The 13,524-nt window shown below is 36.0% G+C and overlaps 1 protein-coding gene and 1 long non-coding RNA gene across 2 annotated transcripts; both read right to left on the bottom strand.

Moving 5' to 3' along the window:
• Positions 1-815: 815 nt before the first annotated feature.
• Positions 816-2,307, bottom strand: LOC149673988 (uncharacterized). Its single transcript, XR_016367032.1, has 2 exons — positions 2,018-2,307; positions 816-1,930 (listed from the first exon to the last, which is right to left on the bottom strand). It is a non-coding gene; the product is annotated as an uncharacterized LOC149673988 (long non-coding RNA).
• Positions 2,308-7,428: 5,121 nt separating this feature from the next.
• Positions 7,429-13,515, bottom strand: LOC149673987 (putative ATP-dependent RNA helicase DDX10). The gene is made up of 12 exons (XM_089839811.1): positions 13,306-13,515; positions 13,015-13,206; positions 12,795-12,953; positions 12,619-12,739; positions 12,172-12,488; positions 11,933-12,095; positions 10,891-11,077; positions 9,650-9,737; positions 9,488-9,576; positions 8,755-9,331; positions 7,920-8,170; positions 7,429-7,620 (listed from the first exon to the last, which is right to left on the bottom strand). Exons 1-12 carry the CDS (start codon positions 13,495-13,497, stop codon positions 7,527-7,529), a joined length of 2,430 nt encoding a protein of 809 aa, XP_089695937.1. The 5' UTR covers positions 13,498-13,515; the 3' UTR covers positions 7,429-7,526.
• Positions 13,516-13,524: the final 9 nt, after the last annotated feature.

Here is a 13,524-nt window from a genome sequence, read left to right as displayed (position 1 = left end):
GCAATTTATGAACTATCTATTGCTTACACGAATGTCTAGCAGAATTTTATCATGTTTTAGATGTCAGTAAATACGTAACTACGTACTCAGCGCCCCTAGCGGCAATTTATGAACTATCTATTGCATACACGAATGTCAAGCAGAATTTTATCATGTTTTAGATGTCAGTAAATACGTAACTACGTACACAGCGCCCCTAGCGGCAATTTATGAACTATCTATTGCTTACACGAATGTCTAGCAGAATTTTATCATGTTTTAGATGTCAGTAAATACGTAACTACGCACACAGCGCCCCTAGCGGCAATTTATGAACTATCTATTGCTTACACGAATGTCTAGCCGAATTTTATCATGTTTTAGATGCCAGTAAATACGTAACTACGTTTGAAGCTCCCCTAGCGTCAAATGTGTGAATTCTTAATTATCCTTTCATAGCTAGTAAAATAATAACAACACGTAGCCCCTAAGTTACCCACAATCCCAATCCCGTTTAAAATCGCTAACAAGTTTTAGTGAGTAGCCAATCGATGATTATTCGTAATCCAGACGCAACCATTAATCCCCATCCATTTTAAATCACCAATGAATCCCTATCCTCTTTTAAATTATAAATAAAAATCAGCGATAAAAGAAAATTTTCATTAGTGAATAGCCCCTCGACGCGCTGCCTTTAACAGTGCAACAATGCTAAAGTGATTACCGGGAACCTCTAATTAACCCATATTCTCAATCCATTTTTATATAATTAATCCATTTTAAAATCCTATATATGCCTGTAACTTAATTGACAAGAAAAGGAATAAAAAATGAGATTCATTAAATCGACGAACAATTTATTTATTCTATAGTACATTTATGAAGTATAAACAAAAGTATATAGATAGAGAAACAAAAAGTAAACTTCGATCGTTGAAACTTGCTCGCGTCGTGTGATATGAGAGGCCCTCCTTTATCACTGAATGGCGTCGACCCCGTCCCCTCTGCTTGGCACTGGGAAGAAGACGTCAATAGGCTCATAATGCAGCAGATGCTTGTATTTTTCTTTGAAATTAGAAAAGTTCATTTTTAACTCATTATCGTCATAAACACTAGTATTAATACTTGGAATGCTTTTATTAGTAATTTAATTTTAAATTGAAACTCAGTAACAAATATCAGAAGCTAAAGGGGCTGTTCGACCCTCCCCCCTCCTTCTTTTTTTACCCAACCTTAAAGCTAAGTTCTGTGAGGAAGACCGTCGTTTGCCCCACGGTTCGGCCAGCCCCTTTAATATCCTGAGAAGTGTAAGACTCGACGCGTACTCGAAACCATCTCCCAACTAAAATACAGATTTCTAGCGATATTTGAGAAACCAAATAATTTAAATTTTAAACTAAATCCTGTATGGTACCCGTGTTTTTTCCCCAAGGAAAATAGTAATCTATGGAAAATAGCTATAGGCAAATGTGGATGAGGGGGTAATATAACGCTAGTTTTAGCTTCAAGGTTGTACAACCTTAGTCCTAAATGTCCATTCTCTGAGAAAAAGCTAGGGAATATCAAACATATTTTTTAACTGTGGAATAACGCAGAGATTTCTAACTAATATCATAACTTTTATAGAATAATTTAGCCCAAACACAATAAAACAGCTTAGACACACAATAAAACAGCATAAAACACAATACAACAGCTTAAACACACAATAAAACAGCATACAAACACAATAAAACAGCATAAAAAAATAAAACAGCATAAAACACAATAAAAAAGCATAAAACACAATAAAACAGCTCAAAAACACATAAAACACATGTTAAACAGCATAAAAACACAATAAAACTGCATAAAACCAGAAGGGGATAATAGAAGAAGGATGACACTCTGTCTTTAACACAATAAAACAGCATAATGGTATTTTTTGATATATATATGTTGCGTCCAGATTCTGAAAATAAACAAATTTTCTTTTAGTAACAAATTTTAGGCGTCTTAGAAGTATATAACTGCAAATGTATTTTCAATGCCTGCTTACCCAGCAGGTACGACAGATGAGATTAAACAAGATGGCCCCGGTTAGATTAAAGCTCCATTGAATGAAGTATACTTTTTGTTTCAATCTGTGAACTCTCGATAGTGTCTACATGGATAAAGAATACGCCTGTGGACTACCTATCTGCATAGTATTCACAACTAAAATGGTTTAAAGTTAATTTTTAATCTACATCGTATAAATATACAGTTGTTAGAGGTATTTTGTTTTTCCAAAGCGTGAATCGTGAATAAAAACCAAAGTTTATATTTTAAAGAGCTTGAATTTGTTAGTTGAATTGGTCGCTCAGCCTAGTAAGCAGTCGTGTGCAGGTAAACTCTAGTTGGTCGTTACCTGCGGCACTACTACTTAGCAGGCAAAGCGACCGTCTTCGTGCTGCTCCCGGAAGCACTGAAAATAGTAAATAATTCATACATTATGACAATTGAAATAGATGTAGGAAAGCTATTTTGAATAACTCGAGATTATGTTACATTGAAAATATGGATTCTGCGCTAAAAAATGATAATTTAACATTCAACTCATTTCTCGCTTCAAAAGCTATATTTTAAAAGTGCTATGATTATAAATAAGCTATCAAATCACGTGTTTCACCGGTTAACGTAAAGTCTAAGGGTAAACTTTAATATATTTCTTAGTAAAGAAACATTGTAGCGATATACTTTTTGAAAGCTATAAGTGTAACTCCTAATCATGTAGATATTTCATAGAGGTGGACCCAAAGACTATTTAGTGTTTAGTGTATCCCCAACACTGGGGGCAACTTTGTAATAGAGAATATTGTTTGCTTCCGTAAGAGGGGATATCACTAAAGATAGAGGGTTATGACGTTGCCATATATGAGAAAACAATTACTCTACTTAATAAAGACATTTAAAAGCGGAAGTAGAAATCAAAATCTCGTTGGCTATCTTCCCAAAAGTCCAAGCTTCTACTACTCTCGCCTTATGCTCTCGCTATATTCCCTCTGATTGCGGTTCCTACATGAAAGTGTAAAACAATATTCTTAAATCGTTTGAAACGTGGCAATATTATCAACCATTCATACCCATCAATTTTTTCCCCCTTTCAAAGTATGAATGATAACGTTTTCGGAGAGTCGAGAGATCTACAGGTGTTTTTTTTAAAAACGTCGTTATCATTTTGTCGTGTGAATATATTTTTTTTTTATTATTATTAATGGCCTCAAATTTATACGTAGCAGACTGAAGATGCGACACGCGACAGAACAAAGGGACAGGTTCTCTTACGAACGAGGCCCCAGCTGCCAGCGTTCGCATATGGGACTGCGTTTGAGTAAAATATGATAGCTTCAATATTCTAAGCGTTAGAATACGAGTCCACCCATTTCGGCAAAAAAAAAAAAAAATGCTAGGGGTCTCGAAATCTTTTATAAATCCTTAACCCAAGAAAAATCACTAAATCGGGGACAAATTACTTAGATCGAAGTTTCAATTTACAAAAATCCTACAAGAAATTAAAAAAAAATCAGTAAATCCTTGTCGTTCTATAAATTCCATGTATTTTTGGGAACGTACCCCCCTCCCCCACCTTGGCCAGTACAGGGTGAGGGCTTCGTACAAACTGCAAATGTTTGCATGTTGTAACCCGTATATTAAACAATTGACCGGCCAATATTGATGTCACTTAAATGATAAATAATTGAGTGTAGAAATCTAATATGGATTAAAATCCAATGTTATTTCCGGTCACATGGGTACATTGTAAACTAACTGTGGTTAGATGTGACTTAGACTTTGAAACGTGGCACTTACTAAAAAGGAGTGGGCGTGAAAGGTGACTGTACGTCACACGAAGTGTTATGGGTTTTTACTTAACATGCATTTGAGAAGGGAATTTGTTTGAATGTAAAGTCACAATACGTTTTCGAATTTGACCAAAAAAGGCCTGCTTGATATCAGTAACACTCGGGAAAGGGGGCATTACATGTTAATTTCTCATAGAACATAACGTAGCCAAAGGTAGGGAGGTGCCATTACTCTTATAAAGTTGTTCAGCCCTCAAGTTTGGGTCCGCGAACTCCTGACCATTAAGCCTGTTAAAAACGTCCCATGGTTTCATCAAAGAAATAAGGAATTGAAAATTTCCCTAGGCCTACAATATAATTTTAAAATTTCCATTAAAATAGGCTGGGGAAACTCAATTTGTTGTCATTTTGTGAGGGATTGATTAAAAATATCAAGAGATTCGTATCAGAAACTGTACGCTAATTATTTATGCTACATTTGGATTTTCCCAAACGCTGTTTGTCGACACGTTATTGTATCGTTAGATTTTCTAAATTAAACGAAAATAACTGGCTCATATATAAAATTAATATAGTATCGAAAAAAGGTGTATGCCACGTGGTACCTCATTAAGTCTATTATTGGCCTACAAATAATTATTCTCTAGTCTAGTGACCTTTTTTTTTTCTTAAAACAGGCTATGAAATCATAGTTGCAACTTGCACAAAACACAAATGGTTCAGAATGAAGAACTATGAAATCCAAAAAACTATCAAAGTGGAAGTTATGATATGTAATAGATTTAAAGTCGGACAAAAGATCTATGGGAACTACGAAATACAACTTGGGGAAACGCTGTACTAATTAACCGAACATGATTGAGAATTGAGATAAAATATGAAAGTATAATGATTATATAAAACTTGTACTTACTTGTTCGTATCTTTTGCCAATTTGCATCAGTTGAAGATTAAAGGACGAATAACGTCTTCGGAGCCGGGTTGGGCCTATATGTAGGCTAAATCATTAAATTGTTGACATTAGAACAGTGCAGTAATAAGTTTATATACGTATAGAGTCGGTTTTATTTGAAGAATAGGTTTTGGAGCACCTGCTTCTATGTTAACTCCGAGTAAGTACACCGTAACGGTTCTCATTGGCGGTGAATATTCATCTACCTCGTTCTGGAAACGCGTATTCGTTTTAATATACAGATATTGTTTCACCTGCGCGTCGTACCTGGCAAAAAATATAGTAACATAAGCGTATTAACACTATAAGTACCCATGTCTGAATGTGATCTATAGAGGACTAGTCTGCGTTTAAGAAATTCTGGATGGGTCGTTAAATTTCTCTGATCAAAGGTTTAGTTTCGAGTCAAAAGCCTAATTAGGGTTCATAAAAAATTTACTTATTATATTCGTACTACTGAAAAACGTGTAAGGCACATAGTAGTTTTAGGTCAGAATTCTCCTTCTAATAGTTAATCTTACAGTGCCGGATCAACACTCTCTGGGACCCCTAGACACTAAGCGTTCGGGGGCCCACTGCGATATGACAGCTGAGAACTTAAGGCTGTCTATCGGAGCCCCTAGGCACGTGTCTTCAGCGCCTAGTGGGTAATCCGGCACTGCATGGGGGTAATATAAAATAGGGTATATCTCGTCCCCCTCACGGTGAAATCTTTTCAAATTTACACTAATTAATCTAATTAAATTGATCTTAAAAATGAACCTAATTTCGTTAAAGAGACACAATTCCTTCGTACTTTAATTAACTATAGAACTTAAATATGTGGGAACTTTCAAAACAACGCTATACTTCTTATCACGCGCGTTTGACTTCAAGATATATAAGGGACACTACCACAGTGATACGCTTAACTTCAGCATACGTGTCTACTCTCACAAAAGCGAATATACAAGAACCAGAGTGTAAGGCTCCGCCTAAATAATAGATTTCTCTCTTAGCCACAAGTGACGTCACTTGGGAAACAAAAATCTCTTGTGAATTTTTGGCACCCTATCCCTTTGCAAGAGAAAATGAGACGTTTCAAAAAAAAGATTAGGGGATAGGTACTTAGAGTTTTCGTGAGCTTATGATATTACGCGAGGATATATGGCACGCGGTTTCAACTTTGCTCGGAAAACTAAGTTGTTTTTTTCTAGTTTAAATTTATTTCGTAAAATATTTGCTAACCGGTAAATTGCGCGATCATTTACTACGACTTTGGTTTGATCAGCAGCCGTATAATTCTCGGTATAATGATATAAAACTTTTTACAAAAGTCGATAAATAAGAGTATACTTCTCGTTTCATGCGAGATATATTTCGGAAATGAAAAGGGGATATAACACAGTCTAGCCCAAAAGGTTTCAAAGTTGCGACACATCTTTCCTTGTTAATTTCTTTTTGGATTTCAGAGAACTCAGGACCTTAGTTTGACGTCACCCATGAAATTTGCCTATAGACCAAAGCGGTACCAAACACGGTCAAAGTTAAGCCCGTGACGTTTTACCAAGGTACTGACGTCACAACTGAGATAGTTCAATTTCTGTATTAGCATTGTGTCCTATACGACTAAAATGTTGCTGAAAATATGGCTTAATTTGGATTTCTGTTCGTTTGAATTCCGTTCAATGGGAGTATATCATTTATTAGCTAGGAGTAGTTATGTAACAGCAACCTAGGTTATACGTTATTGTTTTGTTCGTTTGTCTGTGTGTGTGTGTTGACTCCCGCTACACTAAAGAGGGGCTAGAAACTGGTTCGAAGCAGCTTCCAACTTGCATTGGAGAAGCAGCAAGAAATTGGTACTATTATTGCAGTGTTCATTTTGCTTTTTATGTATGTTGTCCCTAGAGTCTGCTAACCGTATCTTCTCCATTAGAAAAAGAGCATTCAAGAAGCGTATCGTAAAAACTTTACCTCAAACTAAGTAATTTAAAGAATTGGAGGGAGTTAATTTGTAAATGGGTTCAATTTTTTAAATAATTAATTATTAAAATTCTGGAAAAGTATTTCGATCTTTCAAAAGTATTTTACGCCTTTCGGCAAAAGAGATATGTTAAAATACTGAAATATGGAAACATATACTCAACTTTGCAAACTCTTGATTTTTGGTAGGATGTGCCATATAATAGAGCAGAGCGGCTCACGCATCTACATCGTTAGCGTATCCTATTCGTCAATGTAATGTTTGCGTAGCTAGCGGAAATGGAGCTTTCGTTTTAAAGGAACAAATAATAGGATTTGAATAGATAGGAAAAATTGTATATATAAAAAAAAAAACCCAGTTTTGCTTCCCAGTACTTACAAACTATACTATACTACTACTACGTATTTTACTATTAGGGCTACCGTGAAACCCAATGACCTACCCTTCGCCCAAACACACACGATATCCGAGACAAAACTGGTTCCAAAGGATATCGTGGACAGTATAAAAATACTTCGGTCGCTGGCATTGATCATGTCGAGCAGTCCGAACTTACCCATGTCGGAATAAAGAACAAATTCTGCGATTTTAAACGAAGAATAAACAATGTATTTAATAGTTGGGTACCAATTCTGGTTGAATTTGAACCAGTAGTTAGAATTACTATAAGATTATAACATATCTTATGAATTAACTTATTCATTAGAATCAGTATGAAAATACTTTATTTGTAAGCAAATTAACCACATTAGTTTTTTTTATTTGGTTTTGTACAAATTATTTATTAAATATTTACAATCGCAAATCATTGCAATAATTGTAACGCCAAATCTTCAACAGCATCCAGAACTTGTTCTTTCTTCTTCTTTTTCGTAACATTTTTATCCTTCTTCCTTTTTCTGTTAAGGACGGAGTTAAAAATGACGGAGATTGCATAGTATAGAGCTATTTCAGTGGGGGGAAAATTTCGTCTGCTACGAAAATTGGGCCTGCCTTTGAGTGTAGGGCGGACATTTTGTGAGGGTTTTCTCTATGGGCAAATAGCATGGGTGACGTAGCCATTACCCCCTCTGAAACAGCTCTATTGAAGGGTTAGGGTTCGTAAGAGATTTTACATTTCGCCAAATCCCTGACTTACACGCGACATTTCGCGGCCAAACACCGCGACCCTGATATGACTGCAAAGCTATAATCTTACCTCTTCTTTGAAACAGTGGAATCACTTGGTGTTGGTAAAGATAACTGGTCAGTTTCTATCGGAACGTCCTTGTCCTCGCTCTTATCGTAAATTTTATCGGGGTCCGGCAAGGTGTCGATCAATTCATTCGTTTCATCATCCTCTTCCTCCTCGCTATCGGTTCCACTATAAGCCTTGGCTCCCTCGGATTCATCTCGCTTCGAAATTCCTTTCTGGGCTAACCTTTCTAATTTCAGTTTACGCTTTTCTTCCTAAAAACATGACGAAAAATGATACTTCATCAGGGCTTAAAAATTAAACAATCGCTAAAAGCAAGAAGTTATATCTAGTATCTCAGAGAGAAGGTATAAATTCGCCACATTTCTAGCTTTATCTCCAGTCCAAACGTATAGTAGGTCCGGAGTCAATCCCCGTCTCTAAATTACAACCAGCAATCATCTCATTGGTTCTTGAAAACTCACGTCAGCGCGACGACGCGAGTGACGAAAATTACAGTCATATTTTCCGACTGAGGAGAGGCAGCGAAATAGCCCGGCGCCTCCTTTTACGTCCCCCCTTGTATTTTGAAAGGGGGACTGGGACTATGGCCTGGCGCGAATACAAAGGCATCTTATACCTTCTCTCTGAGATACTGATATAACTTCTTGCTAAAAGTCTGTATCTTCTATGGGTAATGCCAAAAATATACAAATAAACTTGGCGACCATTAAAAAAGATCTGTAGTTTGATTTTAGGCCAAATTTGACCAAAACTAAGTAATGGGAAAATACTTAGACGGCTTCGATATGGCCTTAAAAAACACCGTTACCCAAAGTTTTCAATAAAGACTTCTTACCCTATGAGCGGCTTTAATTTTCCTATTGAAGAGCTGCTTATCAAACTTATCCTCTTCAGCCATTATCTGTTTGGCAATTTCAATATCTATTCCTCCACCGACAGTAACCTTTTCATCCATTTTCTTACGAAGCTCTTGAGCCACTTGGGACTTGACATCTGTGGGGCATTCCTCAACAGCTTCACCTTCCTCGTTGAAGAGTACCTTTTTATTAGGAACGAAATTTTTTTTCAAGAGTTTCTTAGCAACGGCTGCTTTGGTCTGAGGCTTGCTAAGTTTCTTTAGAGCTTTATTGGACAAGTTGGCCTCGATGAAATCGTCATTATCGTCGTCAATTGGATTGTCTCTGTCTTCCATACTCGACTTCTTTTTCGTTAAGAAACTATCAATTCCATCATCGGAAGAAGAGTCATCTTCTTCATCTTCATTGTAGAACGAGTAAGACGCGTTGTCAGAGGAAGTAGTTCGTATTGACGTATTTTCATCAAGATTGTTCTTATTTTCGAGCTGCTTAGCTCGCAATTTTTCTTGTTTCTGTAAAAACCTGATTCTGGGTGGAATAGCGAGTCCTAATGATCTGGGTTATCAAAAAACATTCGAAACTTTGATCAACAAACTAAACTATAGCATAGAACTACGAGGGCATTTGCGTAATTTTTCTACACGGTTTATTGTAAGCGATTATTCTATGAAATAGTCGGAAAATCGCGCCAAATAAGTAATTACGTCTTACCTGGCATAAGCATTCGTATCTAGTTTGTAAACGTCAAAAACCGATTTATCTTTCATGAGGAAGATACTTTTAACGTAGGCGACAAAGGCCTGCAAAGGTAAATATTTGACCTCAAACACTACAACACTAACGGTGCGGTTAAAAAATAATGCCTCCACTGACCCTTTGCGCACTCTGTTTCAAATTTACATCCCTGGCGCAAATAGCCTCCATTTTACGTTGAACTGACATAATTCTCATGGAATTGATGCTAAAATATGATAATAAATATTTTTTTCTTCACAACTATAACAAATTGATAAAGGCCGATATTGTAAATTAATTAACTGACTACGATATCTAAGTTTTAATACAGATTTTTTTCGTCATTTTTAAATTTATATAATAAAACTCAATTGAAACCCATATCGCCTGATTTTTCACTGAAAACCGATTTTCACCTGATTCAAACACATTTCATCTCTTGTCAGCGCGCGCAAAACTACGTTACATAGAGACCCAGCTTTGGGCGTGCTGACCGAACCGAAGCTGGAACAGAGTATAGAGTGCTGTCAGAAGCGCCGATGTGACGTCACCCATGCTGTTTTCCCATAAAGAAAAAACGGTAAATGTCATGGCCGCCCATTGCTAAAGGCAGACTCGTGACGTTTAACCTTGGATCTGACGTCACAACTGACAGCACTCTATATACAGAATAAACCGCCGCCGCCGGATATGGGGAGTTACCTATCCTATAGCGTGAAAACAAATTTCCTCACGCGCATTCTTTATCCATTCTAATACCTTAGCTAATATTAAAGCGCCATCTATTACTAGTTTGTATCTTTCATGGGTAATGCCAAAAATATACAAATAAACTTGGCGACCATTAAAAAAAGATCTGTAGTTTGATTTTAGGCCAAATTTGACCAAAACTAAGTAATGGGAAATACTTAGATGGCTTCGATATGGCCTTAAAGGGACTGCATAGAAGGCATCGGCGGGTGGGTAAAAATTATTTGAAATACGTCACAGACATCACGTGATGCCAAGATACTGGAACTGGACATCTAGTCCTTGTTTTTCGTGAGATTGCAGCGCCAATACCTTGAAGTGGTAGTTTTCGAAATAAAAGGAACTAAGCTTCTTTGAACCACGCCTCTCCTCGGTCACGTGCCTCTGACGTTTTTCAAATAATTTTTACCCACCCGCCGCTGCCTTCTTTACAGCCCCTTTAAAACACCCTTTTCCCCACCCATAATTAACATTCCCGCCACTAGCTAACTTTTAAGAATATGTGTGAAAATTGTTTTTCAGCGTTTTCTCATAACCAAATTATAATAATATCACTAAAATTAAGTTCAAACCGACACATAAGTTAACTACTATTACTATAACTAAGAAAGTAACAGAAAATAACTTACTGAATTTTATTAAGTGGAATTTTACGATCTTGAAGTTTCTGTACCATAGCATTTTCTTCGCTAGGTAATAGAACTAAAAGGGCTTGTCCATCTTTTTCGTATCTCGCTGTACGTCCCGCTCTGTGAATGTACGTGTTAACATCTTCAGGACAGTCTAATTGAACTACCCAATGCACTGATGGAAAATCTAAATAAAAAAATAAACCAAAGAAAGAAAAACAACTTTAACCAAAAAATTAAATACACGTTAAAAGTTTGTATCTTTCATGGGTAATGCCAAAAATATACAAATAAACTTGGCGACCATTAAAAAAAGATGCTTGATTTTAGGCCAAATTTGACCAAAACTAAGTAACAGGAATTGCTTAGCTGGCTTCGATATGGCCTTATAAAGGGTTGCCAAAATTTGAATTTTCAAATTCAGGGTTCGTACAAAATTTTTCGAATGAAATTCCCTGACTTTTCCAGGTTTTCCCTGACTAAATTCCACAAATTTCCCTGACCATATGCAATAACTTACAAGGCGTAAATATGAAAACCAATCTAAATTCACTCGAATCATTTTTGCAGAAGTTATTGTTATAAAAATTAGAAAATTAATTCGTTTATATTTAACGATAATTAAATTATAAACAACCGGAGCGAGCGAAGCGAGCTCCACGATTTTGGGGCTCTGTTCAAATCTCAGACAACACATTTTCTGGTCACCCTTATACTGTTATCCAGGCTTAAATTTCCCTCCAATATATTTTTCCCTGACATTTCCCTGACTTTTTAGGTTCATTTTAAATTTCCCTGACTTTTCCCTGACCTTTTAGGCCCATTTTCAATTTCCCTGACTTTTCCAGGATTTCCAGGTCGTGTATGAACCCTGAAATTCAAACTTCTAGAACATATCCCCCTGTGATTTTCCCCTGACCTTTTCAGGTCAAATGTTGTCAATATTAACCGTAAATAAAATTTTAAGGTGAAAACCAACCCGTGTCCACCCTATTACATTACACTGTTAAGATGTTACATGTTAAAAAAAAAACCAATTTACCTAATCCTCTGGCTGCAATATCAGTGGCAAGTAAAATAGCGGATTCTTTTCTACAAAACTCGTCATAAATGGCCATTCTTCTGAGTTGATGTAATGACCCATACAATGAAAGTACAGTTGTACCTGGTCGTAATCGGCAAAACACTTCAAAGGCATATTTTACCTAAAAGTAATAATAATAACAAAAAAACATTTTTAAAGAAATGTTAAATTTTGTTTTAATTAAACAAATAATCTACCTGCTTACAACTTGATAGAAATATGAGTATTTTCTGCTTCTTGTGAGATTTGAAGAAGGACCAAAGCAAATCCATTTTCTCATGAAGTTCACAGACAACGTAACTTTGTTTCAAAGCCTCTGGTGTGCTGAATTGCGAATGTTCATGAACTGAAACGTATTCCGGCTCTTTCAGACTAAGTCTGGCTAAATCCTTAACTGATTTAGTTTGAGTTGCGGAAAATAACAGCGTTTGACGTTGTAATGGAAGGTTTTCAATAATGGCATTCATGCTTTTCTCAAAACCAAGGTCTAGTATTCTGTCAGCTTCATCTAATACTAATGAAATGATAAAGTAACATTAATTTAATTTGTTTCTTCCTTCTGATTTAAATGAACATAAAAAAAGCTAGCAATAAAAATTATTATCAGGAGAGATTAATAACATGATCATAATTAGTTAAATTACCAAGAATCTGCAAATTAGTGCAATCAAATAATGGATTTTCATCCATATGTTGCAAAATTCTTCCAGGAGTACAGATAACAATGTTACATTTATCCATTCTTTCTCTCTCAAATTTTAAATCCTATGATACAAAATTAGTCAACAAAAACCCTAAAATCCCAATTTAAAATATTTACTTTTCCCCCAATGATAAGGCCGGCTGAAAACTCGTGACTCGTTCCAACTTTTTTCAATACTTCAAAAATTTGATAAGCTAATTCTCTTGTTGGAGTGATAATCAAAGCCCCGACTCCGTCTAAAGGAGTCCAATGTTCTCTGAACAGTTTTTCCAAAACCTAATGAACTATTTTAATCAATTTTCGAGGAAAAGTGATTCTCGTGAACTATTAAACTTACTGGTATAATAAAAGCTATCGTTTTACCCGAGCCAGTTTTTGCCGCACCCAAAACATCTTTCCCCTGTAGACTTAACAAAATTGAACGTTTCTGGATTTCAGTTGGCTTGAAATAGCCTGCTTTTTTCAAACCTTGTTGGGTTTTATGGCTTAAGGGTAACTGAGAAAATTTTTCAACATCATCTTCCTTCACCTTATCATAAATAAAATTAAGTTAAATACTTAAGAAATTTATCTTTCACAGAACACGTGGACGGTCACGGTGGACAAGTGACAACCAAGGCTTAGTCACCTCGTTATACAAATTAAGCAGATCTTGAACTTCTTTTTCTTCTAACGTTTTCAGACTAACTTTTGTTGGATAGAATTTCACTTTTTCATTCTTCTTGAACTTGTTACCTTTCATTTTGTTTCTATTATTAGTATTTTTCTTGAAGTTAGTTTTAGCAGAACCTCCATGCTGCTCTTCACCGGTGTCCGCCATTTTTAAAAGACTGAATCATGATGTAAT

The sequence above is a fragment of the Phalangium opilio genome, unplaced genomic scaffold, assembly GCF_054372755.1.
Source record: "Phalangium opilio isolate 3A_F unplaced genomic scaffold, DU_Popi_V2 ptg000048l_1, whole genome shotgun sequence".
Lineage (NCBI taxonomy): Eukaryota > Metazoa > Arthropoda > Arachnida > Opiliones > Phalangiidae > Phalangium > Phalangium opilio.
This window is presented reverse-complemented; position numbering and strand designations above follow the sequence as displayed.

What these genes read in the sequence shown, in the direction of transcription:
- LOC149673987 (XM_089839811.1), bottom strand. Translation starts at nt 13,497, where the DNA reads ATGGCGGACACCGGTGAAGAGCAGCATGGAGGTTCTGCTAAAACTAAC. An exon ending in CACTAATTTGCAGATTCTTG is followed by an intron (nt 12,489 to 12,618) that starts GTAATTTAACTA and finishes TCATTTCATTAG; the next exon opens with TATTAGATGAAGCTGACAGA. An exon ending in AAATTAAAGCCGCTCATAGG is followed by an intron (nt 8,171 to 8,754) that starts GTAAGAAGTCTT and finishes TCATGTTTTTAG; the next exon opens with GAAGAAAAGCGTAAACTGAA.